This window comes from Fusarium keratoplasticum, chromosome 3 (assembly GCF_025433545.1).
Source record: "Fusarium keratoplasticum isolate Fu6.1 chromosome 3, whole genome shotgun sequence".
Classification (NCBI taxonomy): domain Eukaryota; kingdom Fungi; phylum Ascomycota; class Sordariomycetes; order Hypocreales; family Nectriaceae; genus Fusarium; species Fusarium keratoplasticum.
Window position 1 is genome coordinate 1,165,453 of NC_070531.1, and position 24,653 is coordinate 1,190,105.

The 24,653-nt window shown below is 53.7% G+C and overlaps 12 protein-coding genes across 12 annotated transcripts; 5 read left to right on the forward strand and 7 right to left on the reverse strand.

The window, feature by feature from the left end:
- Nucleotides 1-339: 339 nt before the first annotated feature.
- NCS57_00375500 (uncharacterized protein) lies at nucleotides 340-1,388 on the forward strand (the record flags this gene model as incomplete). The annotated part of the gene is made up of 2 exons (XM_053053739.1): nucleotides 340-452; nucleotides 512-1,388. The coding sequence occupies 2 exons, from the start codon at nucleotides 340-342 to the stop codon at nucleotides 1,386-1,388; spliced, it is 990 nt and encodes a 329-aa protein (XP_052915899.1).
- Nucleotides 1,389-2,146: 758 nt separating this feature from the next.
- NCS57_00375600 (Mitochondrial import inner membrane translocase subunit TIM16) lies at nucleotides 2,147-2,682 on the reverse strand (the record flags this gene model as incomplete). Its single annotated transcript, XM_053053740.1, has 2 exons — nucleotides 2,147-2,563; nucleotides 2,680-2,682. 2 exons carry the CDS (start codon nucleotides 2,680-2,682, stop codon nucleotides 2,147-2,149), a joined length of 420 nt encoding a protein of 139 aa, XP_052915900.1.
- A 646-nt stretch (nucleotides 2,683-3,328) lies between these two features.
- Nucleotides 3,329-5,427, forward strand: NCS57_00375700 (uncharacterized protein; the record flags this gene model as incomplete). The annotated part of the gene is made up of 3 exons (XM_053053741.1): nucleotides 3,329-3,545; nucleotides 3,593-3,847; nucleotides 3,896-5,427. The coding sequence occupies 3 exons, from the start codon at nucleotides 3,329-3,331 to the stop codon at nucleotides 5,425-5,427; spliced, it is 2,004 nt and encodes a 667-aa protein (XP_052915901.1).
- A 318-nt stretch (nucleotides 5,428-5,745) lies between these two features.
- Nucleotides 5,746-6,705, reverse strand: NCS57_00375800 (60S ribosomal protein L13; the record flags this gene model as incomplete). Its single annotated transcript, XM_053053742.1, has 5 exons — nucleotides 5,746-6,141; nucleotides 6,243-6,401; nucleotides 6,486-6,532; nucleotides 6,597-6,630; nucleotides 6,703-6,705. The coding sequence occupies 5 exons, from the start codon at nucleotides 6,703-6,705 to the stop codon at nucleotides 5,746-5,748; spliced, it is 639 nt and encodes a 212-aa protein (XP_052915902.1).
- A 2,425-nt stretch (nucleotides 6,706-9,130) lies between these two features.
- Nucleotides 9,131-10,071, forward strand: NCS57_00375900 (uncharacterized protein; the record flags this gene model as incomplete). Its single annotated transcript, XM_053053743.1, has 2 exons — nucleotides 9,131-9,413; nucleotides 9,473-10,071. The coding sequence occupies 2 exons, from the start codon at nucleotides 9,131-9,133 to the stop codon at nucleotides 10,069-10,071; spliced, it is 882 nt and encodes a 293-aa protein (XP_052915903.1).
- Nucleotides 10,072-10,935: 864 nt separating this feature from the next.
- NCS57_00376000 (uncharacterized protein) lies at nucleotides 10,936-11,933 on the reverse strand (the record flags this gene model as incomplete). The annotated part of the gene is made up of 2 exons (XM_053053744.1): nucleotides 10,936-11,766; nucleotides 11,832-11,933. 2 exons carry the CDS (start codon nucleotides 11,931-11,933, stop codon nucleotides 10,936-10,938), a joined length of 933 nt encoding a protein of 310 aa, XP_052915904.1.
- Nucleotides 11,934-15,005: 3,072 nt separating this feature from the next.
- On the forward strand, nucleotides 15,006-16,450 carry NCS57_00376100 (Phospho-2-dehydro-3-deoxyheptonate aldolase; the record flags this gene model as incomplete). The annotated part of the gene is made up of 3 exons (XM_053053745.1): nucleotides 15,006-15,048; nucleotides 15,349-16,128; nucleotides 16,185-16,450. The coding sequence occupies 3 exons, from the start codon at nucleotides 15,006-15,008 to the stop codon at nucleotides 16,448-16,450; spliced, it is 1,089 nt and encodes a 362-aa protein (XP_052915905.1).
- A 422-nt stretch (nucleotides 16,451-16,872) lies between these two features.
- On the reverse strand, nucleotides 16,873-17,415 carry NCS57_00376200 (uncharacterized protein; the record flags this gene model as incomplete). The annotated part of the gene is made up of 2 exons (XM_053053746.1): nucleotides 16,873-17,297; nucleotides 17,355-17,415. The coding sequence occupies 2 exons, from the start codon at nucleotides 17,413-17,415 to the stop codon at nucleotides 16,873-16,875; spliced, it is 486 nt and encodes a 161-aa protein (XP_052915906.1).
- A 244-nt stretch (nucleotides 17,416-17,659) lies between these two features.
- NCS57_00376300 (uncharacterized protein) lies at nucleotides 17,660-18,862 on the forward strand (the record flags this gene model as incomplete). The annotated part of the gene is made up of 2 exons (XM_053053747.1): nucleotides 17,660-18,481; nucleotides 18,533-18,862. 2 exons carry the CDS (start codon nucleotides 17,660-17,662, stop codon nucleotides 18,860-18,862), a joined length of 1,152 nt encoding a protein of 383 aa, XP_052915907.1.
- Nucleotides 18,863-19,184: 322 nt separating this feature from the next.
- On the reverse strand, nucleotides 19,185-21,836 carry NCS57_00376400 (Aminopeptidase; the record flags this gene model as incomplete). The annotated part of the gene is made up of 1 exon (XM_053053748.1): nucleotides 19,185-21,836. The coding sequence occupies one exon, from the start codon at nucleotides 21,834-21,836 to the stop codon at nucleotides 19,185-19,187; it is 2,652 nt and encodes an 883-aa protein (XP_052915908.1).
- Nucleotides 21,837-22,745: 909 nt separating this feature from the next.
- NCS57_00376500 (uncharacterized protein) lies at nucleotides 22,746-23,525 on the reverse strand (the record flags this gene model as incomplete). Its single annotated transcript, XM_053053749.1, has 1 exon — nucleotides 22,746-23,525. One exon carries the CDS (start codon nucleotides 23,523-23,525, stop codon nucleotides 22,746-22,748), a length of 780 nt encoding a protein of 259 aa, XP_052915909.1.
- Nucleotides 23,526-23,558: 33 nt separating this feature from the next.
- On the reverse strand, nucleotides 23,559-24,227 carry NCS57_00376600 (uncharacterized protein; the record flags this gene model as incomplete). Its single annotated transcript, XM_053053750.1, has 1 exon — nucleotides 23,559-24,227. One exon carries the CDS (start codon nucleotides 24,225-24,227, stop codon nucleotides 23,559-23,561), a length of 669 nt encoding a protein of 222 aa, XP_052915910.1.
- Nucleotides 24,228-24,653: the final 426 nt, after the last annotated feature.

Below are 24,653 nucleotides of genomic sequence, written 5' to 3' on the forward strand. Positions count from 1 at the left end.
AAAAATAGACACCCATCGTCTGGTCTTTTAGCAAACCGTCGAGGTGGTACACCACACTTGCAAACCGTCGATAAATGTCTGCCAACGAGCATGTGTCAACCATGGTTCGCAAATCATTCATGGCAAACGTGCTGCGACTCCTAATAGTTGACTTATTTCGCAATGAATCAGTCGGGCTTGACGTGTTTATATATTGGGCCTTTGTCCCTGGGAATCTCTCAACTCTTAGAATCTCGTCAAACTATGCTTCCCATACCTTATTAAAGACAACACTTCTCTCTTACTTCTCAGTTGTCTAAGGATACTTACGTTACCATGCTCTCATATCGGCATTTTAATATGTGGTTTCTTTACTTTCTCCTTTGGCAAGTACTGTCAGTTGCCTGCTTGTCTAGCGATACCTCTACGGCCAGCGAGATTGTTCTGTTTCCGTTTCCTGAAGATTCCCCCATGTAAGTTTTCTCAAAGACATACGATAACTCTGCATTTACTAATTCATACTTTGCAACAGCGAGGTTCAAAGTTCGACTGGCAGCGTAGAGTCCGACTCCCCTTGGTCTGAGAGTCCCTTTACGAAAGTATGGAGTGATGACCAGGATAGGGATGAGGAATCTACGACCGGCAATTTCTTTGGCTTCATTTCGACGATCAGTCTCGCTCCGCAGACGTCTTTGGAGGATGCTTGGTCTACGGAGACGGTGACCCATGAGGATGAGACGGCCTTTCCCACGGTGACGTTGGTGGACGAGGATGAGACGAATTCACTCGGGAGAGAGACCGCCAATGAAACCAATGCCGAGACGACGTTCGAGATACCGACTCTGGAACTACCATCGGTATCAAGTTCGTCGCCTGGTTCAGGCACCTCGTTCACGACACTTCCGCGGGCCACGACAACCGCGGAGGAGTCGCCAACCCCAGAGCCATCAATCATGATGCCTACGACTTCTCCTGGTCTCTCGCCAAGCCAACTCATCGGCGTTGTCGTAGGCACCATAGCCTCTCTGGTGGTTGTCATAGTGGTCATCCTCCTCTTCCTGCTGTACCACCGTCGCAAACACCGGGCAGCATCACGCCGGCCAACGATCCGCCTCGTCGGTGGACCGGACCCCGATCCGACGGCACGGGGCTCGCAGATATACCTGCCCGTGATGCAGCGGCAGGTCGTTGACAGCAGAGATCTGTTGGCCGGAGGTGTTCGGAGAAGTGGGTCCCCGTCTCGGCGCTCCGACCGGACCGTCTCGGAGCTGTCACCCAGCGAGGCGGCTGAAGGCAGGGGCACGATCGATGGAATAGTTGATGGGTATACTTCCAGTGTTTATAGTCAACCGAGTGAGCGTGGGGAGTCTCGGGGTGGTGCCAGGAGTTATGCAGATTTTAGTCATTGACGCTGTTTGTCTATTCACATTGTTTGATGCTATGGTGAACAATTGTTGTGTAATTTGAAATTATACCTTTTACTTCTCTTTATCTAAAATCACGAGAGAATATTTATCCATATTACCTAGTTTGTAATTCTATTGTTTTCCTACTCTCATAGGATAGGGGCGTGCCTTTGGACTCAGTGAACCTCTCTACTTTGAGTGTTTGAGTTCAGCTACCCTGTTGGGCCGTCCATGAGGTTCTAGAATCACGCATATTCACTAGTTGATGTACATTGGACAAGGCGTTTGGCTTTCATGACTCTCTGTTGGCTGCAAGACACAAGTCACGAGTACCTCCAGTGAATCAGAGTTGTTGAGTTTTCAGGTACAACAAACGGTCGGGTATCGCAGCCTTACACCTACCCAGGAATACCAACGCCGAACAATCTCCTTCTACCCGCAGTCGATATCGTACAATTGTATTATCACATAACATAGGTCGTCTGTCTTTTTTTTTCTTCGTCTAAGAACCAAGCCCCCAGCGGCCATGATATCCCAATAAAACGCCGTGCCATGCCGCAGTCGAGTGAAGATGTACATGTATACACGGAGAAAAAACCCTCCCTCTCCCACAATATGAGCTCCGAAACCCCCTCTCGCCGAGAACTCCTCGAGGCCTGAGACGCTTGTGTGGTGGTGTCGTGCTCCCCTGGCCAAATCATACAATGTCGCCTCTCAGCCAGTATCATGACTGGTCAGAAACTTCCCCCTCATGGTTTCGTCTACCGGTCCTTGTAGACCTTGGGCTTCCAGCCCTCCTTAACTTCGGCCTCCTGCTCCATCTTCTCTCTTACGGGGCCAACCTCACGCTCGAAGCGCTCCTTTGCTCGCACAATCTTGCTCTGGAGGTAAAAGCTGCCACCCTTCTGGGGGTCGTTGGCGTCAAACAGTCGCTTGTAACGCTCGAGCACCTCCTCGATGTTGGCCTGGCCGCCGGCGGGGGGCTTGACGTTGAGGATCTTGCAGGCCTCATCGAGGGTCATGCCCGACGAGAGCGAGGCGCCGCCAGTGGTGTTGCCCGCCTTGACCTGGGCGCGCTGGTACGCCGATGCGGCGGAGGCCTGCTTGTAGGCGGCCACGAAGGAGCGGCCGAGGATTCGGGAGCCTGTAAGGAAGGCTGTGATGACGAACTTGTGCGCCTGTGGAGAGAGTGTCAGTGAATTCGTGTAGAGACCACCGGGCCAGAGAGCGGCAATTCGGGAAGAGGTAGAGGGGCGAGGTTCAAGTATCGGCTTTCGGCTCAAGGTGCGCATACCATTGTGAGGGTTAATCAGAAAGATTAGAACTCGGTCAATGTCGAGAGATCGCTAGAAAGCGACGTAGAGAATTGTACCCTCGTTTGCGACGGGAAAGAGGAGGATCGTGGGGGATGGGGCGGGCTGCTTCTCTTACTTGGAGACCCGGTCTTCGACTTTTTCCCCGGGAGCAAAAGAGAATTGGCGGGTCATTCCGAGGTCGGAATTTTGCACCCTCCGACCGACCGGCGCCTCCGATTCAGCCGATATTCAGCCGTGGAGCAGACACGAGAATTGTTCACCGCGATTCACCGAGCTTCACCGAGATCTCCGCTCAGCGGGTTGTCAGAGGTGGAGGGGATGTTTGGCTGATGAAGATTGTTGGGTTCACGGATACGAGCATCAGAAGACGCAGGTGTCTCTTTTTCTTTCAATTAATCCAAAACAAAGACTTCCAAGGGGGAAATTGTACTAAAGGACTTTACATAACTACCTTGGCTCTTCCCTGGCCTTCCTTGAGAGACGGTCTAGGACTTTCACCTCGCCCCCAGCACCAACCTTGAGTAGAGCTGCCTACACTAACGTACATCAACCCTTCGATCTCGCAGTTAGAACATAAAAAACTGACATTCAGTTTTAGTGTCTCCTGCGCCTTGTCCATCTGCCACCATGGCCATGAGCCCCGAGGAAGTTATCGCACTGCTCCAGCGGGAGGGTAGTGGACTGTCACCGGATACCTACGATGAGACCAAGGAGCCTGAGGATGCCCGCCCCAAAAGGATTCAGCTGTTATCTAGTGTACTAGAAACATGCCAACAAGCATCCAAGCAGCCAGAGCCGGACCTTGAGGGTATTGCCAAGGCTCTAGGTGATGGAAGCCGAGATGGTAAGATGACGCTTATACGAAGAACATCGTCCACTAACATGGCGTAGTGGCCTGGAGAATCCCGTATGGCGAGTCTGGGATACTCGAATTCTTCCTCGACATCATCGCCTCTAGCGAGCAGCAGAAGCATGGTGTCAAGGTTCATGCCCTGCGCATCATTGGCAACTCTTGCGCTGATACCGATGAGAACCGTGCCCGAGTTGTCGAAGGAAAGTATATCATCTCTATCATCAACCATCTTCAAGACGAAAACCTCGTTCCGTACTTGATTCCTGTCCTGTACAATGTCCTTGTCGACTATGGTAAGTGATCTCCTCCAAGATCTCTGGATTTAATGCTCACATCCGCAGAACCCGCCCAGCTTCTAGCCTCGCAATCACGACTCAACAGCCATCTCATTTCTCTTCTCAAGTCCCCCAGCATCTCCAAATTTAGTGCCATCATTACCTACTTCTGCAAGATCCTCGCCCTCCTGATTACCCAAGACGGCGAGCCTGCCATCGCAGACCCCGACACAGTTGAAGTCCTCCTCAAGGTTTCCGCCAACCCTCCTTTCAATGACGACTTGGAGGACTTTATGGCTCTTGTCTCTACCGCAGCGAGCTATCTCGCCAACGAGACGTTCCAGGAGAACCTCCTCAAGGAACAGCGGATGAACACATTCATGACTGCCTTTGAGTTGGCGCTCACGCAGTTCGACGGGCAAGCCGAGGAGCAGGGCATAGACAAGGAGCTGAGCCAGCTGTGTGTTTCGTTGCTTACAACGCTCGCCGACCTCACAGCCGCCGATGCTTTCCCTCAATATTATCCCCTCGACAGCTCTGTCCCTCAGAAACTCCTCAGCTGGCTCAAGGGAACAAACCCAAGTCTCCAGTCGGCAGCTTGCCTGGCTCTTGGAAATCTCTCTCGCTCCGATGAGACATCTTTGGCTCTTGTTCAGACCCACCAGGCTCACCGTCCTCTCATCGATGTTCTCTCTGATGCCTCGGTCAAAGACGCTCAGCACCTCCACTCGGCCCTGTCGTTCCTCAAGAACCTCGCCATCCCGGCTCAGAACAAGCCCCTGCTCGGCGAGGCGCTGGAGCCGGCAAGTGTCCCACGGATACTGACCATCGACACTCTTCCTCAGGTTCAGTTCTCTGCCGTGTCGCTGGTCCGCTTGCTTCTCGTCAACTGCGCCCCCAACGTCCGCCGAATTTGTGAGCCTCGATCTGGAGAGTCTTCGGATCAGCACACGAGTCTTCATGATATTCTCTCAGTGTTTGATCGAAGTGATACAGAGCCAACGAAGCTTGAAACTGCCCGTAGCGTCGCTGCTATTTGCCGTGTGCTCCATACGACACCTGTTCTGGAGGCACTTCCCGCTTGGAAGGCAGAGGAGGGTAACTCAACCGAGGCCGACGAGACTCAGGCGAGGAGTCTGTTCTATGCTAAGCATGACTTGTCCAAGGCGCTTGCTTTCCTGATCACTCAAGAGAAATGGCCCATCCTTCGATCCGAGGCATGGTTCGTCTTTGCACTCATCTCCCGAACCAAGGAGGGCGCCAAGGTCGTTAGCGGTGTCCTCACTGTTCCCGGAGCGACTGATGCTCTCAGCTATGCAGTCACAGGCAAAGCGGCCACAAACAACGAACAGAATGCTCTTGAAGAGGCTGAGTCTGATGCCCCTGTGGTTGTCCCTGAAGGACTTGGCCTTCAGCCTCAACAAGTCGACCCTAAGCAAAAGGCTAATATGACCAAGGTGGACAGGGAGAATTGCCTGGTGCTGTGTACCGAAGTTATCAAGAATGGGGAAGACATCGAGTCAACGCAGCAGGGCTTGTTGCAGGACTTGATTCGACAGGGCACACAGCTGCTCACACAACCCAAGACAGAGGAGTAAAACATCATGTCAGTAACCATAGTCAGGGATAGTGTTAGACAAAACAAGATAGAGTCACCAAGGAGCATAGAAGGGCAATGTTGGAACCGATAAGGATAACTTTTGACAAAGCAGACACCTGTGCACACGCGATGCATCCATTGACCAACTGATTACAGAACAAAGCCGGTGATCATGCAGTAAATTTCTTGAGCTGGACCTAGAGAATCCTCCCTCCAAACCCGGCCAAGCCTTTCATCAGAGCCTCGAACCGACGTTGCCCCTCCCTTAGAGACGCAAAGAGCAAAACCCTCAAACACCAGTTCCCTTTTTGCAAGTTTATTTCTTGGCCGTCTCGGCCTCGGCCGCATCCCGCGCACGCTTCTGTCGGGCACCCTCGTATCGGGCGTTGCTTCGGGCGACACGGAGAGTTCGGTAGGCACCCTCCTTGAGAGCGGCGGGGATCTCGCTCTTGCTGATCTCCTTGACGGCGATGTCGGTGGGGGCAATAGGGAGGACAGTGGAGATGGCGGAAGCCTTCTCGATCTTGGAGACGTCGGTCTTGGTGTCGCCCTTCTTGGGGGCGTTGGACCGGCGGGGGAGGAGGATCAGTCGCTCCTGGTAGGCCTTGAGGCGGGCGACGTTGGCGGCCAGGGACTCCTCAGAGAGGTTCTGTCGGCGGGAGTCGACGGAGATGCCGATGGTGGGAGCGAAGGCCTTGGGGATACCAGCCTCCTGTGTGAATGTTAGATTGTGCGCCAAAATTTTGTATACTCTTCTCGTTGGCGATTTTCTTGTGGAATTTCGCATTGACTGAGAAAGTGGCAGAATCATACCTTGAGCTCAGCCAGGGTGAAACCGCGGCCGGCACGGACACGGCGGTTGTACTTGATGGTAGGGCATCGCACAACAGGTCGGAGCTTGTCGACGGGTCGGGGAGCAAGGGCAGCGGCCTTGGCCTGGCGGGCAGTGCGTCTCCGCGACTTCTTGCCGGGCTATACCACACAAGTCAATATTTCAAGCTCATGATGGAATTTTTCGAGACGGCATCGTCTTCTCTCGTCAGGGTATCGCCATACCTGGTCGAAGTGGGTTCGAACCCGGCGCTGCCAATCCTTGCGGAAGTCTGTATGAGGGGTCAGTCGCTGGAGTCCTTGATCTCGTCGGTTTTCATCGTCGGTGGTGCTCACGGTTGTTGACAAGCTTCTGGTTGTGCTTGATCGCCTGTGGGAAATCAAGTCAGCGAATGCCTTTGACGGCGATGATGAGCATCGCATTGGGTGCGCCAGTCCATACCATTTTGTCTGCTTGCGATCAAACGTGCTCCGATTGTCGATGGTCGGTCGGGTCGTGAGGCGTGGGAAATTCGGAGAGTTGAGGCTTGTCAAATTCCAAGAAGGGTTTTCATGCCCTACACGTGCGACGTACTGGTGGGGTTAGGCGAGAGGTGGAAATGGATCGTGTGGGTCACGTGTTGTGCGCTGGGGCACGACCATCAAATTCATGATTTCACTCATGACCGGAATATTGTTGCAGCCGGCTCCGGAAAACCTCGCTTGTGCCCAATCGCTTGGTGGTGCTCAAGGGGTCAGATCGATTGGACGCCATCATGAATGAGAAAAGACTCCGGTGACGAGCGTTCGATCGAGATCAAGAAGTTTTTGCAACCCCGGCGTCATTAAGTGAAGACCGAACGACATTCTTGGCCTTGGTGGTACAGCAGCCGATCGGAAAATGTATCCTCACGAGATCTCGCAACCATATGTCCTTCTCAATGACTTACACGCCTCCCTTGTCAAAGAAACCACAGGCAGATCAGGCGTCAACTTTGAGCATGCTTGGGGAGGAAGTGCTCGTTTGCTTACTTTCACGGCTGCCAAGACCATGTGCTGTTGCCGTCACTGACGGAGCCATCACTACGGATATTACCACTCATGATAATAAATGCGCTGTCACGATTCCCTCTCAATGTTCGCAGCGGGAGGGAGGCAGTATTGTGTACCATTCCCCAAAATTCACCAACAAATTGATAGACGCTGGGCTTTCAAGGCTTTCTGCGCGAGAACAACCCTACAACGGCGGGTGGCTTTGCAATGGCTCGTGGACAGAACGAACGTAGTCCTGACCCTAGAAGGTTATTGACGAAGACGTAACCGACAAGCTTGCCTTCCAGCACAGCCAAAACGTTGTTTTGATAAGAACGCTGCACCTGTGTTCTATGTGGTATGTAGTACGTTTGGCCTTTGGCATGTGATGGCATCCAAACTCTGTCCGTTGATCGAGTTGCAAAGGTGTGCATGTGGAAGGAAAGACTCCTTTTGGTCTTGCTTGGCTGGAAGATGGAGTACCAGGGTTCGTTGGAGGCGTAATTGATGACACATGGTTGCGTGCCATCATCCCAGCAATGCACGGGCTATGTCAACAAGCCAGGCACGAGTGCAATACCAAGGACATCTGCAGGTTCACGTGAAGTTTGAGGTTGTTGATGAAGGCAGTTCAAAGATGGTCAATCGCCGGGGATGACGGCGTGGGCCATCCACATCGGATGGGCTTCACCCTCTCATTGACAGCCAGGAGAGCGCAAATCCAGATTGTGACTGCAATCGAACTGAATCACAGTTGGTCGATGACGCATTGCAGTTTATGCAGCATAATTCTTGCCTCGAAGGTTTGCATTCACAGACTGAAGCTTCCTCAACACTCCGAACCCACTCTGGAAATTACCTGGCCCATGCGCCAACTCCCCAGCCCCAGGCAGCAGCCCTTCTGCCTAAACCCTCAGGCCCCAACCCCCAGCTCCCTCGCCTATAAAATTCTCGTCTCCCTCCCGCCGTTTGCTTGTTTTTCTCTTTCTTCTTCATACTTACCTTATTCCGATTAACCCCGCTCAAGAATGGGGGGAATCAGTGTGGAGGGCCTGCATTGCACAGCGCGGAGTCGCTCCACGCTCCATTGTCCTTCGGGGCCATGGGGGGTGTAATTTTTGATTTATCACATCTTTTCATTGTGTGCGTCGCTTTACGTGACGGCATGAAGAAGACTGTTGCCAGTGATTCGTGATGAATGAAATAGGACATGTTGAATTAAGCTGTGGATGTTGATTGGAGATTTGCTGCAAGTTCGTCGACGTTAATAATAAGAGTCAACCACTGATATTGATGCTGTCCCAGCAGTGATGATTGCCAATCGATCTTTCGCCGGATGCCGTTGCATCGCAGTATTCGAGACGCTATCAATCTACATACAACACCAGCTTGCCAACACCATCAGCTCTCCTGCGCGATGCCCTTACATATCATTTGCTTGGTCTGCCCGAACAGCTCTGCTCGTCGTGTCTGTGTGTCTGCAGAAATCCAACCCCTGCTTAACATTCCCATCCATCCTCAATTGTGCTGCAAATGAAGCTATCCCGCATCAAAATAAACATCAACACCAGCACACCCTCGTAGCATCGCATCACCCATGTATCTCAAAATCTCCCCAATTCCTTCAAGTCAAGCTTCAATCGCCGACCATCCTCACCTCCTCTCACCCGAAGCTACTCCGCACCAATCACAGACCCGCAATTCATGTCCCACGCACCTCGCCCGAAAAATCTCATGACACCACTTCCATCCATCCCGAACCCGCCTCAGGAACCCCACGACGACGACGACGAACGTCAATTCAAATCGCCAACCCCCCGACACTCCTCCTCCCCCTCAATTGCCGTTGTCCAGCAACAATGGCCTCCAGGATGGGCCCCAGGAGCGTCAAGGACGCAACCCGCTTCACGTCCACCATCCCCCACGCAACCTCAAAGACGGCCACTGGCGGGTCCGCCGTTGCGCCCAAGGTGCCGCGCATCCCAGGCGAGACGCCCGAGCAACGCGTGAGGAGGTTGCGGCAGGCGCATCTCGCTGCGCAAAAGGCGCAGATCAGCAAGACGGACAAGTTCATCGACGCCTCCCGGAGGTTCCTCGATGTTGCGCACCGGTGGACCGTCGGAGGCATCGTGATATTCACAGGTACGTCCTCGAACCTGTATAAAGTTTCAAGACTGTCGCTGACAGAAGGATTGTACTAGCCGTCGCCGGTGTCGTCTCCATCTACTCCGTATGGGACATGCTCCGATATAACCGCGCCCGCCGCGCCGAGTGGGTCGAGGCCCAGAAGCAACTCGAAGCCGACGAGCTCGCCAGCGCCCGTCTAGCCTACCTCAAGGGTGAGGCCACAGAGGAGCAGATCCTCCTCGTCGAGGAGGCCAACCGCGAGGCCGAGGCCAAGGGCGAGAAGCTACCACCCCTGCTGGCCGCCCCCTCGCACCGCACACATTTTGAGGAGAACATCAAGCCCGCCCTCGAGGGCAGCAAGAAGGAGGATGAGCCTGCAAAGGCGGGGGGCAAGGGTGTCCTGGGTCTCTTTTCCAGCAAGCTCAGCCGTGAGGAGGAGGGTGAGCAAGTGGGTTCGTCACAGGAGCGCCTGGGCTATGAGAGCCTGAGCGAAGAGGACGATGCCACAGGCGTACGAGACAGCGATCTGGTGCGCTCGATCGAAGCCAAGGCACAGCAAGCCTGGGAGAAGGAGAAGGAGAACCAAAGGAGGGGTGGCAGCCTGGACCAGCTAGGTCTCGAGACGGCGGGAGGCCCATCCTCTCAGAAGAAGTCCTGGTGGAAGTTTTGGTGAGCTGCAGCAAGAGAATTGGAAAGACCAAAAGACAAGGTAAGGGACCAGAGGGATGGTGTACGTCACGCGGTCACAAAAAAGAAGAGTGTATCATATCGTGTAGATTGGCAGTGCATTAGACGGCGTCGGGGGACCATCTTGTATGTACCATCACGGGGAAACAAGCCCTACTTTACCATATCTATTCAAAATACCAAGCGAATGAAAGAGTAAAGACATGGTCCCATCGAGTGAATTCTTGATCATCATGTTGTGAGCTCGTCAACAGCTCTAATATTATGTTTTGTATTGACGCTATGCGGTACTGGTATTTTCATCTATACCTCACGATCAACCAGATCGTATTAGTGAATCCTGTCCCCCTGTTTCCGTGTTGGCGACTAAACATGTCGACTGTGCAAACGCTGCCTGCAAATAAACGCTTGTTCCGGACCTTAACTCCAAAGCCGCATACAAAGAAAAGCTGAAAGACCGTATGTCCGTATGTCCGTATCCATAGCCCATCTGTACCAAAGCCCATAAAAATATTGACCTTCCGAAAAACCACCAAACGCCTTTACACACTCTGCTGGCCAGGGTCGTGTCTCCTCAAAATAGGACCCCCTTTGTTGCATGCATCATATCCCTAATAAAACGATTTCCCTTGCCCAATATTTTGTGCAGCTCTTCCTTGTAGGCAGTAATGCAAGGAGTGTTGGGCTTGGGCGCTTCTTTTTCCACAGTCGTGCGAATCATCGACTGGGCTTCTGAGTTAACCACAGACTGACCAAGGCGTCGCCGTGCTGCTCGCTGGTCCAAGGGCGCCACATGATCGTTCCACAGTGACGGATTCCCCTTGGGGTCCACGATAATCCTCTGATCCCCCTAGCCAATGATAATGTGGTTGAAGTGACCAGGAACCTTGAGACGGCACTTTTCGCAGTCTGATCGGTATCCTATGCTGAAGCTCTTCTTCATGCCGGGCTGCCACGTCCAATTGTTAATTGTGTGTCGGTTGCGGATGTGATTCCTCCGAGGTGAGGGAGTTGTGGGATCACCCTCGGCATCACCCGACTGAGCTGAAGGAGCCTCGACATCCATCATCGCGTTAGGGTGCTCCATCTCGTGGCAAGGTGAAGACTCGATAGGCAGGTTGGGGTGCTCCATGTCCGGCGTGGGGTTGCCTTGGGCGCTGATGTCAAACTCCATGACGGTGGGTGTGATGGGTTGGCCGCCCATGGAGTCGTCGCACTCGGAAATGGGGGAGGGAAGACGTCGGTTGTTCTGGACAGCTTGCCAACCCGAGGCCATGGTACGAGGGACGCACTGATCATCAGTGAAATCTGTCGGTTGATGACCGAGATTCACAACACCGTTCAGGGTCGTCACAGTCGGGCCAGGTCCTGCCCACTCGCACTGCTGGCCTCTAACCTGCGCAGCAAAGCTGGGTTGAATTGGGGTCGGCATACGGCCGTTGGTGTTGTCAGACTCGGAGCCGACAGGGCCGAATTGACCTTGTTGCTGGAAAGAGGCTTGCATCAGAGCCATATCGGCGTATGATTGAGGCTGCGGCATGCCCGTTGATGAAGACCACTGCGAGAAATTGTGTTGCGAGTACTGCTCGTCCGAGTCGGAGCTCTGGGGTGTGATGGCTGAAGAGAGCCATTGCTGCGAGGCTCGGGGAGAGGTACGGAGAGGGAGACACTGGACTCGTTTCTGCACAATTGTCAGTACTCGAACTCCGAGACCATGTCGGACAGGATCAAATGAAGTAAACTCACGTTTCGGTGCTCGCCAAAACTTGTCGAGCCATTGCCATTGGCGAGCTCCTCCTCCTCGCGGGCCCGTTTCCGCTGGTCGATTCCAGATTCAACGGCAAACATGCTGGGCTGGTCTTGACGGTGTTTGCTGTAGAAAGAGCCTGTCCAACCGAAAAAGACTGGAGAAAAAACCGAGCAGGCGGATCAAGTGATGTCGACACTGCTGTCGGACCCTGCGTGTTAATGCAGGTGGAGCAGGCGAGGGAGGGAAAGGTCCCTTGGGAAGCCGTATCGCGGGGGTATCCGACGCAAGGCGATGTAGTAGCGTGATGTGATGCTGGAGTCGAGTAGAGATGGCTTCGGCGTGAGATTATGTATGCGGCAATCGTCTTTCAAAGAGTGAGAAAAAGTGAAGGGGTTGGGCTAAGCTGAGGAGGGTTGAGAGTTGGCGTGAGAGAGTCGTTAGAGTTGAGTTCACGAGGAAGGTGGCGGCCCGTGGTCGGCGAAGGAACCTGGAAGGCACGGGTGGTGGACCACAGGCTGTGAGGGGGAAGGAACCTGGAACGCAGGCAGGCAGCCGGCGGGCGGAGGCGTATGGGCGGAGGCTGGGCTGGGGCGGAGTGCCGGCTTTGACGTTTTTTTTTTTTCCTTTGCAGGCGGGCGGGAAAGGTGAGGGTGACAGAGATGAGGAGGAGATTAATAAGAGAATGAGGTGAGACAAGAGAAAGGAGCGAGTGAAGAGGGTTCTCTGAAATGTCTTGCAAGTGCAGAGGGTCGGTTGTTGGTATCTTCAGCCACTTTTGTAGATCGGCTGGCGAGTGTAAACAATAGGTAGCGCAAAAAAGGAGGACGATGAATAAGAACCGACGAATTAGGTATTAAAAAAAAAAAGCTGGGGACAACTGTGAATACTGTGAATAGCCTAGTAAAGGCTCGCAAGAAACTAAATGGACGATGAATTACAATGGTTCACTGTTGAATGGAATATGAGAAAAAGGGGGCCGTTTGCTTGAGTGTGGTGTGTGTGTGTGTGTGGATGGAAGAATCAAGACGGCATGGTAGAGAGTTTGTATGGAGCCCAGCCATGGCGCGTCTCGTCTCGCACCAGACGATCCGATTCTGTTTGTTTGTTCATGCTAGGGCCCTCGAGACAAGGCAAGGCAAGGCAAGTCGTGGGGTCGCCGAGAACCCGGGCGTTTGCCCTTCCAAGGGCATGGATCTTTGGTGCTGTAGGTAATCATGCTCTGCCTCCCCGTTAGGTCATGGGTTATCCAGGGTCTGTCATGCCCATCATCCATCACGAGAATCGGCGGGCTCAGTGGACAGCCCCGGGGCACACGGACCATGAGATCCGGACCGTGGCCAAGAGTGCGCTAGACTGCTCGCTCAGACACGACGCGGTTCACCATGTTTGAAAGGAGTTGAGAGTTGTCAATCATCTTGACTGATCTTGTACGTTGGGTTTCAGTTCTGTTTTGCTTGGTTGGCTGCGGTTTCAGTAGAGCTTGAGTTCATCTGAGACGTCACAAACGACACGGCATTGGTGTCAGTGTCTTAGACAAGGGAAGGGCCCTTTTGGATTCCCTCGGTTGTTCCACAGTTAGATATAGGGTAGTGTCGTCCGGACAAGAGTTGGTGACGAGACTCAGCTCTGAAGTAGTAAAGAAAACACGATCGCCACCATCCAGGCTTGTGGTGCAAGACTAATGGCTTTGGGTGGTCTCTAGGAGCTTTCGTTAGGCGAGTTGCAGGGTCCGTGATGCTCAACAACCCCCTTTTGTTGGTGACACCACATTCCTGGTGCCACGAAGGGATCCTCAAGATCTGAACGCAAAGAGATTTTACGAGCAGCCACGATACCGCGTCGCCATGGCATAATATCCTCCTGCATACCGACGCCACAGCGACGTTTACCCCTTTGCCATCTCGGAGATGTGACTCCTATCAGCGCAAAATGAGGGAAGAGAGTACAGCGATTTGCCCAAGTCTTGGCCCTGTTCACGTTTGTTTCTGGGAGGCGTCAATTGGTGTGATGCTCGGAAAAGTGGTGGTGCAGCACTAAGCTTCCAGTCCCAACTAGTGCCTCAGGGAGGGACCCTGAACCGTTCATGAGCAGCCTCCGCAAGCCCGAGCCGCTATCCTCTCAACTAGAAGGCAAAGGGATAGAAAGCACACACTCACATGAGAAGAGTAGGTTGAACACTGGGCCACTAATATCTCTACCAGTGTGCCTCGTTGGTTGGCCATGACTTGACGATTTGCTCTCCTCTCTTTTCCCCGTCCCATCTGATTGATCTGCATACCTTGTCCCCCAGCCGGTATCGCCGTGAAGCCTGAATGGACAAACCTAGATGTCCCATGCAACACTCCAACATGCGGCCACTCATCCACAACTGCGGAGGGTTGCACCCTGAGGTGAGAGGTCAACTAGACGGCGGTCAAAAAAAGATCACCCGTTCCTTGCATTCATCCCGACTACGAAGCTCCGATTCGGGGAGAGGCTGGAATGCCGTTGCAGAGAAGAAGGACGAGAGAAGCTCAACCGAAGTACTAGGGTCAGCCTCCATTCTCGTCAACTCTACCATTTTTTTTTTCTTTCTCTTCACTTCCTTCACCTTCACATGAATCTCCACGGCCTCGAGCTCTTCTCACGGACACACACCGGAGCCAATTGAGCTTGGACCATTGGCAATTGCAAATTTCTAGAACCCTGACGTAGTGGCCCAGGTAGCTTGCATGTAACTCCCTGGGCCTGGACCCGTGCAGAGTAACCACGGTCATCCAGAAAAGGCCCATGTAGTGACCCCTCGGTGGGGACCCCTCCGAAGGTGCTCCGGTCGCTTGGCCCGTATGAGTGTGTGCCTTTCGCTTTCAGGCTTTTTGAGTCACAACCTGAAATTGAATGTTGCTTGGGTAGCTTCTTCTCTTTCGACTCTTGACCTGTGGTCCTCCTCCTGCAGCTCCATCTTTCATCATCGACTCCTGGAATCTCAAGCCTCGTGGCGCCCTTGCCGAAGGTTTCTTCAAACACAGAATTACGCCTCTTTCGTGATCGTCTTTCGCCCTCGCCGGAGCTGCACTAAAATATTAACTTGAACTACCGCTTCCCCCACCTTCCACCGATCCAATGTAAACCAAACCCCTCCAAAAATCCAGAATTTTTTATTCTTTGAGAGAGAACAATAACAGCTCACAATGCCTTCAGCCGAGATGCCGATCGCTGCCGACGATACCAGAGGTTAGTTTTTTGGGCTCTTTGCGCTTGTTGTTCCCCTCCTTGCTTGGTGGTTGGGTTCGTCGGAGGAGCCATGATGACTCGACAAACTTCTTCGCGGGACGCGGTCGAACGGACATGCTTCTTCAAGAGAAATTTGCACGAGGATATTATGGCTTGATGGACTGATCTGAAACTATGCTTTCAATGCGCCGCTCCTGTTATGCTGTGCTGCTCACATAGGCTCCTCTGTCTTCTCCCCATGACTTTGCGCAACCTCGTCTTGTCCAACACAGAACCCATTCGCTAACTTCAAACCCTCAGTCCTCGGACAGGATCCTTTGATCCCTCCTGCTCTCCTCACCTCCGAGATCCCTCTCACCGAGGCCGCTACCAACACAGTCGTCAAGGGCCGTAACGATGCCGCCGACATCATCCTCGGCACCAGCGACAGACTTCTCGTCGTCGTAGGCCCCTGCTCCATCCACGACCCTGCCGCCGCCCACGAGTACGCCGCCCGGCTCAAGGAGCTTTCGGACAAGCTCTCGGACGACCTCTGCATCGTTATGCGTGCCTACCTCGAGAAGCCCCGGACGACTGTTGGTTGGAAGGGTCTGATCAACGACCCTGATATCGACAACTCTTTCAAGATCAACAAGGGTCTCCGAGTTTCGCGACAGCTCTTTGTCGACCTCACCAGCCGAGGAATGCCAATTGCTTCCGAAATGCTCGATACCATCTCCCCCCAGTTCCTTGCCGATTGTATCTCGGTCGGTGCCATCGGTGCCCGAACCACTGAGTCCCAGCTTCACCGTGAGCTGGCCTCTGGTTTGTCTTTCCCCGTCGGCTTCAAGAACGGCACAGACGGTGGCCTCGGTGTTGCCATTGACGCCATTGGCGCTGCCGCTGCTCAGCATCACTTCATGGGTGTCACCAAGCAGGGTCTGGCCGCCATCACCCGCACCAAGGGTAACGAGCACTGCTTCGTTATCCTGCGAGGCGGTACCAAGGGCCCCAACTTTGACAAGGAGAACGTCCAGGCTGCCAAGAAGACCCTGCAGGACAAGAAGCAGAAGTTGGCCATCATGGTTGACTGCTCCCACGGTATGTGTTCCCCTGATATTGCTTTTTTGACTCTTAATGCTAACTTTGACAACTAGGCAACTCTCAGAAGAACCACAAGAACCAGCCCAAGGTTGCCAAGGTTGTTGGCGACCAGCTCCGCGAGGGTGAGAAGGCCATCGTCGGTGTCATGATCGAGTCCAACATTGGCGAGGGCAACCAAAAGGTCCCTGCTGAGGGCCCCGGCGCCCTTGAGCGCGGTGTCAGTATCACTGATGCCTGCATCAACTGGGAGGATACCGTCACTGTCCTCGAGGATCTCGCTGACGCTGTCCGCACTCGCCGCTCGGTCAACAGCGCCTAAGTGTCCGGCGTAACAATGCAGTGTTTAGGGAAAAGGGGATCGGTGTTATCGTTTCGAAAGTTTCAAACTAGAAAAAGGAATCTAGTCGAGTTGTGAGGGCCGGGCTTTGGGAGTTATTGACTTGGACTCACGTGGATACGTCGAGAGGTGGAAAACAAAAGAGTCGGCGCATCTAGGTTTGCATTCAAAAATTGTCACGATGGATGCTTTTGGATATATGCTTTGCATGCATACGAAACAAAGCGTCCAGGAAAGCGCCTGTGTAGTCTGTATTGGAAGTTGACACACTTGGAGCCAAAATGATAGTCATGATACCCTCCCAGATCAAACTCCAAACTCCGTTCTATACCAGTAATCCTCGTGTTGGCGAAATCAAACCATATCGCAGTCAGAGCAGCCACCGCATAAACGACTCTGTGACCTCATCGAAAATTCCCTGGCATCGGGGCGTAGCTCTGCCTTCCCAGTCCAGGGCCCTCGCGCCACGAAACAACCTTCTTGAATGCAGCCCAGCCCAGCAAGCCGACTGTACCAATGATGAATCCCCACACAATAATCTTGTCCTTGTTGCTGTCACGCTGGAAGCACAGCGTCGTGACATCCTCCTCTGTAGCGCCCTTGCAAAAGCTGATGCCCTGCTTGAGACAGAACGCCTTTGTGCACTCGGAACACGACTTGGACTTGGAGCGCGGCTCCAGCTCAGAGCGGATCTCGTTTGCGGGGGTAAAGTCGCCGTAGTCGAGGACTGCAGAGCGGCGGAGCTGGGAAGGGGATCGTTCACCCTTGGGGCCGAGGGGGATGATGGTGCTGTTCTTGAAGCATGTGCATTTGCAAAAGGTCGGCGCGGCTGCGACTCGTCGTTAGACACCTCATTGTTGGAGACGCGCGTCAGGGGTGAACATACATGCTGCCGCTAGCGATATGAAGGCTCCCAGTAGGAGTATGATGAATGATATGCGCGCCATTCTGGAAGAGTTTCAAGTGTCGGATCGAGGTTCCCTTGATGGATCCTCATGTAGTGGAAGGTCGCACGTCACTCACTTGAGGCTATCGACAAGCCCGCGACAAAGTGGGTCACTTGTCAGCCTCGTCTCATCCCATTGGCTAATGCGACCACACCGGAAAAAGTTCCCTTTGGACCTTGTACCACCATCTTTTCGACCTCATCCTCGAAAGGAACCTTCAAGAGTCCACTCCCTAACCCTCACAATGCCTCGAATACCGCGGGTGCGGGGTCTATCGTCCCTGCAATCGGCCGTAGCGCCATCGACATCCGTCAATCGCATCCCCTTCGCCGCCCGCGCCGCCGCCCTCTCGACGTCGTCCCCCGCCCGCATCGGCAAGAACACGGAATGGGTCCGTGGTAAGCTCTGGAAGGGTGAGGCCCCCGGGCCTGAGGATCCCTACACACAGCGTCCCGAGCCCGTGGACGAGTCGAACCTGCCGGAGGAGGCTTTGGAGTACCAGCCGCGGCGTGACCGGACCCCTCGAGCCATCAAGGAATCTCGTCTTGCTCTACCACCTAAACGCACAGAGGCCGCGACAGAGGAGGAGATTCAGTCTGTCGACCCGTCCTACACACCGGCTACTACTATCGATGGTCTGGAGGAGATTGAGCCGCTCAAGACGTGGTGGGAGCAGCCCGGACACTGGGGCGAGGAGAGCGATTTCCGCGGCTTCGGCAGCGCCGACAAGGTGCAGGACAAGGCCGTGCTGGAGGTGTACCTGCGCCAGGCCCTCGTCGAGGCCCTCTCGTTGCAGGAGGCGGGTCTGCTCGAGGGATTGGTGGCCAAGAAGTGGCGTCCTAGTGACAGGAGCGAGCTCGACCAGACACTGGCCGTGGACCTCCAGGTCCAGGATGGAAAGGCTACGCTCAAGGGCGATGTTTCGGCTGTCACTGGACGGTTGACGAGCGAGGCCGAGCAACCTGAGGAGGTGGCCAAGATCTCCGTCGAGGAGGCTCAGGAGATTGTCAAGGCGTGGGATGCTTCATGGAAGACTGTCACCCTCAACGACCACCTCAAGTTTGCCGTACGATATCCCCCACTTACACTCACTGCCACATGCTAACATCCATCACAGATCCGCAAGCGTCTCTACCAACTCACCGGCCGCCTCATCTCTGACGTCAAGCTCGGCGCCGCCCGCACACCCCACCATTTCCTCGCCCTGACCATCAACAACACCAAGCGCGGCAAGAAGCTGGCCGAGATTCTCGAGGCCCGGACCGAGCTCCCCTCGCTACCCAACGTCAAGGTGCACAGCAAGAGGATCGGCCCCATTGACCGAGAGATCGCCGTCGGCCGATGGAAGGTCATTGAGGAGGAGCTGCGGAAGCGTGATCTGCCCGTTACTGGTACAGGTGGGCTGGGTAAGAATATGGAGCGTGATTGGCTCACTGGCAAGGCTTGAAGAGATGAGATATGAACAGAAAAATATATGGGGACGAGGTTGTACGACCGTGTATACTTGTACATGTATAACAGACACATTAAGAAATGCCTTGTTTGACCAACAGTTCCACTTGAGACTATGTGACGAAGCTTGTTGAGACCTCTTGTAAGCCGTCAATCTCTCCTGCCTGTGCAGATATATTGCTTGATCAACAGGGTTGAATTATGAGCCGACAGTAGACAGCACGTTACTATGTTGACGGTTTGATTGTGACTACCTATTTCTAGTGGTGTCGTATGTTTAGCATCTTGTCCTTTCTATAGGTTCATGTGCTTCTAGTTTACAGGTACTTGTTCTCACGGAGCCACTCCTTGACATCTTCTCTATCCCGTGCAAGCCAGTTTTGCTTGGCCTTGATGGCGTCTAGGCTCTGCGCCAGCTCAAGGTCAAAACCCTTGGTGCCCTTCTCCTCAAAGAAACTCTTCACATCAGCAGTCTGCTTTTCCTGAGTAAAGGAGCTTGTGGAGATGGATACGAGATCGCCCAGGAGCGACATGCCAGGCGGTAGACGCTTAGTGATGACCTCCCAGTTCTCCTTGACCCACGACCAGAGCGCGATGACACCCTCCTTGTGTGCGCGGAGGGCGCTGAGAGGCATGTACAGGTCCTGGGTCTTGACCTGATCGCTGAGCGTATACTCCAGTGTACGCTTGATTAGAGCAGGGTCCTGGGCGAAACCGAGGGACCGAAGTGCTGTGTTTCGCTCGCTGCTCTGCTTGGCCGTCTCGTACTCCTTGACCACGGCATTGTACTCAGCCTCACCACCGTAAGACAGCACAACTGCAAAGACGCTGGGCCGCAGGTTAGGCTGGAGAGCATCCCGGTCTCCCTTGATGAACTTGTCAAACAGCTCAAAGGCTGCCTTCTTGGTGGGCTCGTCTTCCACCATGGCCGCCTTTCCAAACATGAGACCCTTCAAGCGCTGGGTCATGTGGTCGTCAGCATCGGTGATGTCCCAACCAACCTCGTTGGCCTTCTTGCTGACCAGATCTCTCTGGAAAGCCTTGAGGGCCTTAGTGACCTCTTCATCCTCAAAGATCCAGGCGTCTCGGAGGGAGCCGATGCGAAGTGTAATCTCATCCCAGACAATGAACTCATTCTCAGAGTCAAAGCCTTGGAGGAGAGCCAACAAGCCGGATGTCTTTTGGTAGCCAGCGGCAGCAAGGGCACCAGCATCGGCAATCATGCCGGCTCTGTCCTCAACACCCAAAAGGCCTGCCTTGGCGTTCTGGCCAAGCTTCTGAAGCCGACTAGTTGTGTAAGATGTGCGGTAGATACCGGAATGAGCCGAGTTGACCTTGTAAAAGTCAAAGTCGGGCACCTTGAAGTCGGCCTCTCTCGTGTTGAGTGCAAGATCTTCTTGGAGGCCTTCCTTGGTCAGGAGGTTGAGGAACACGGGGTACAGAACCTCATCCTCCTCTGGCTTAACATCGGCCGTTCTAAGGAAACGATTCTGTTTGACGTGGATGGTGCCATTGGACTCGTCTTCGGTGACCGCAACGACGGGGAAGCCAACCTTCTTGGTCCAGATATCGGCCACACGCTCGACATCCTTGCCGCTGGCTTCGCTGAGGGCAGCCCAGAGATCAGTAGTCTCTGTGTTTCCGTAGGCGTGCTTGTTCAGATAGCGTCGGACACCCTCAAGGAAGACGTCCTCACCGAGGTACTTGGAAATCATGCGCAGGACGCAAGAACCCTTCTCGTACGAAATGGCATCAAAGATTTGGTTGATCTCGTCTGCGCGCTTGACAGGCACCTCGATGGGATGCGAGCTGCGCAGCGAGTCAAGACCAAGGGCAGAGCGCAGGTCCTCGATAACGTAGCCCTCCCAGATTCTCCACTCGGGGTAGAAGGCATTGGAAGAGTACCATGACATCCATGTTGCGAAACCCTCCTTTAGCCACAGACCATCCCAGAAGTCCATGGTAACCAGGTTGCCGAACCACTGATGGGCCAGCTCGTGCTGCACAACTTCGGCCACACGCTTCTTGGTCGTGGCGCTGCTGGTCTTTTCGTCCAAAAGAAGATCGACAACTCTGTAAGTGATGAGGCCCCAGTTCTCCATGGCACCGGCGGCGAAATCAGGAACAGCCACCATGTCCATCTTGGGGAGGGGATATTCGCTGCCAAACTGCTTCTCGTAAAACTCGAGTGTCCGCGCAGCAAGCTCAGCAGAGAAGACAGCATGATCGACATTCTGATCAGGCGTGCACCAAACTCGGATCGGGACTCGGAAGTTGTTGGTCTCGTAGTACTTGAGGTCGCCAATGACGAAAGCCAGGAGGTAGGTAGACATGATGGGAGTCTTGTTGTAGGTGATGGCCTTGCGCTTCTTGCCCGTAATCGCAGAATCGACCTCTTTCTCGGAAGCAACATCCATGTTACCCAAGCAAACCAAGTCGTGGTCAGCGATCAGGGTGACGGTGAAAGTAGCCTTGAGAGCCGGCTCATCAAGACAAGGGAATGCACGTCGCGCATCAGTGGCCTCCATCTGAGTTGTGGCAATGTACTTGGTATTTCCCTGCTCATCCTTGTATGAGGAACGGTAGAAGCCAGCCATATCATCGTTGAGAGTACCGGTGAAGCGTTGAGTCAACCTCGCCTTCTGTCCTGCGGGAATCGTCTGGTCGAAGGTTATGGTCGTGGTCTGGGTATCCTTGTTGTAGTCGAGGGTGGGGGAGGACGTGACAGTGGCGCCGTTGGCTTCGACGATGGTCTCATGAATGTCGAGCTCTACAGTGTTGAGAGCAATAGAGTTAGAGTCTTCGACAACGTCGAAATCGATAACAACGGTACCCTCATACTTGAAGGTCTCAAAGTTGGGCTCGAGGGTCAGATCGTAATGCAGCGGCTTGACGTTCTTGGGGAGGACCTCGCGACCACGACGAATGTCGAGGCTAGCACTGGCGACGTCAGACCCGTTGCGATACATGGCTCGGCGGTAAGAGCAGTGACGCTGCTGCTGGCGAGGGAGAGAAGAGAAGGGTGTAGGTGGGGTGAGGCCAAGGGAGGCGCAAGTAGATCGAGAAAGAACAGTACGGGGAGCGGAAGCTGAAGTCAAGCTCGAGAAAAAGGAACGAGATTGTTCTCGAGTATGGTGAGCAACAGGTGTTTTGGAGAGAAGGGAAGAATAAGCTGAGGCTGATGGGTGAGATGAAGCTCCAGAGCTGATGCGGGGGAGGGGTCGTTGCAGATGGAAGTGACGGATCATCGGCGGGTCGGCGTTGCTGGGTCCGACGGAAGGCGTGACTGAGCCGCGAGCCAATGCCAATTGTGGCAGGCGCAGAGTCGCCCGGAGGCTTGAATATATAGACGGTGTCTTCATGGTTCAGTCATTGGCGATGCGTAGACCAAGGGTCATGGTGATCTGCCTCGCAATGGCACTGACGACGCGTGTTGCCGTCTTGGTCTTGTTCTTGGGAGCACAAACGGGGTCCAGCATTTTTTTGCCGCGTTGGAAGAGAAGGGTGAGGATGGTGTGGAACATATCAGCCAATCAGCATGTATCAACATGGGTGAGGCTCCCGATGCCGATTATTGCCATGATGAATATCACATTTTTACCTTGGGTAAGGCTATAACTGAGGCAAGACAAGGGTTTTTGTGTACAATGGGCGAAGAGCACAAGCCTTACCTGGTTACACGGGTTAATAAAAAACGAGACGCCAGAATGGCAAGGAAGCCTGGAGACCTAACTCCTCTTAAGACTTACAGACATCGTCCTGGCGCCAAGGTGGGAGCATTTAAAGAACAAACAGGAATCGCTTCTTGGAAACTGTGGCAAGCATTAACGGAAAGATGTGAGGCTGTAGTCTTGCTTGTATTATTGTCATCTTTCTTTCTAGTCGTCAGCCGTCTCTGCCTCATCATCCTCACCATCTCCCGCTAACTTGTCTCGCAGCCGCCCCAACAGCGTGCGTACCGCCTCGTCCTCCGTATCCTCTAAAATAGCTTCAACGAACTCTGGCGTGACATTTCGGCGCGTGGAATTGTCCACGAGAAACTCGAGGGCCCAGGTCCCTATCTTTGGAGTTGCCATCTGACAGCATATCCCCAAGGCTGACACCTCATCATCAACCGAGTCAATGCGCGCACCGTTCTCCAACAAGAGACGCACCGAGTCCTTGTAAGGCTCAAAAAATCCTTCGCTAGGGTCGCTCGCCCTTGGAGCCCATGGGGCTAAGCCGGCGACTTTGCGGAAGAGCATACGGAGCAGACCCTCGGTCTTGGAACCATCTGTAGATGTAACGGCGTCCCTGATGCTGGCTCCGGCATCGAGGAGAATCCTGATACATTCGACGTCTTTCCCTCCCATTAGTGCCCAGCAGAGGGGCGTGTGATGTTCATCTCCAGTAATCGTGACTCTGTTCACGTCGGCCCCTTTCGCAATGAACAGGGCCACCAGTTTTCGTCGGTCCTCCCTCAACTCTTTGGTCACGGACTCTGGCTCTGATGGGTCGATAAATCTATCATTGAAACACCAGCCCAGTGTACACACTCTCTGATTGTGCCCGTCGAAGTAGGGATCAGCACCACGCTCGAGCAATGCGATTGCAGGCTTGTACTTGGCCCTGACGACTAGCTGCGAGAGAGGTGTAATGCCTTGCCCCATGACGTCCATTGGAACGCCATGATCGACTAGCCTGTGGACGATCTAGTAGGCGGCGCTGGGGTTTTGGACATTGGAGACGTAATGAAGGGCATTTTGTTGATTGGGATCTTGGTAATGAGGATCGAAGCTGGGTTGCTGGACGAGGAGGTCGATTATATCCAGCCGTTCATTCTGAATGGCGCATCGCAGGCCTGATATCTTGTGCGCCGAGAAGTAGGCACCTTTTTGGAGAAAAAGCCGCAGCATGGCCTCATCGCTATGGCAGATTGCAAAATGCAGAGGATACCAGAAGAGACTCGACCTATAAGTACCCAACTGGTCGCACTTGCACAGCTTGACTGATGGTTTATGCAAACTTGCGCCATTGTCAAGAAGCCACTGCACAATCTCATGGAAGCCGTTCGCGGTCGCGATATGCAGCGGTGTTGAAGACTTTCCAGAAAAAACATATCTCTCCGCTATCGCGCAAGAGCCGTTGATGTCTGCCCCTTGACTAATAGCGTACTTGAGCGTGTTGAGCGAGCCATACTCTACGGCCCACCTCACACATTCCTGAGAGGGCGAGTCGTTGGCAATGCTATGCTGGTAAAGACGAGGATTGAAGATGACATGAAACTTGCGATTGACTTGAGCGAAGGAAGCAAGCTGTTGACCGTCGCAATATTTCCCGACCTCTTCAAGAAGTTCGGTTGGCAGAGAAGCGAGAGACATGTTGCAAGGACGTAGTGTCGAGGACGTGGAGGAATTATAGGTAATTGGAGTTGTTGGATCGCGAGAAACAAAAACAGGAATCGGGAAATGGTAAATGAATTGATGGCTGAGTCCGCTGACACATCGCCCTGCAGTGTATCCAATCCGCAGCTATTTCACACAGCCTCGATTTTCGACCAACAATAATGCTGTATTCATCTTCGCCTTGGCCGAATTATAACCAACAAGCTGCGCTGTGGCTTGACGGCAAGGCTCTCACGGGGATACAGTTTGTCACTGTCACGGGCGTCGAGAGTCGGGGATGGGGGCGTTGTAGTATAGAGCCGACGGTTAAGATTGGGTTGTCTGAGTGTGTGAGATTCAAGGTGTCTCTTGACAAGATCAGCGGGGGACATGTGTCAGATGACATGGCGATTTTCGCATTTC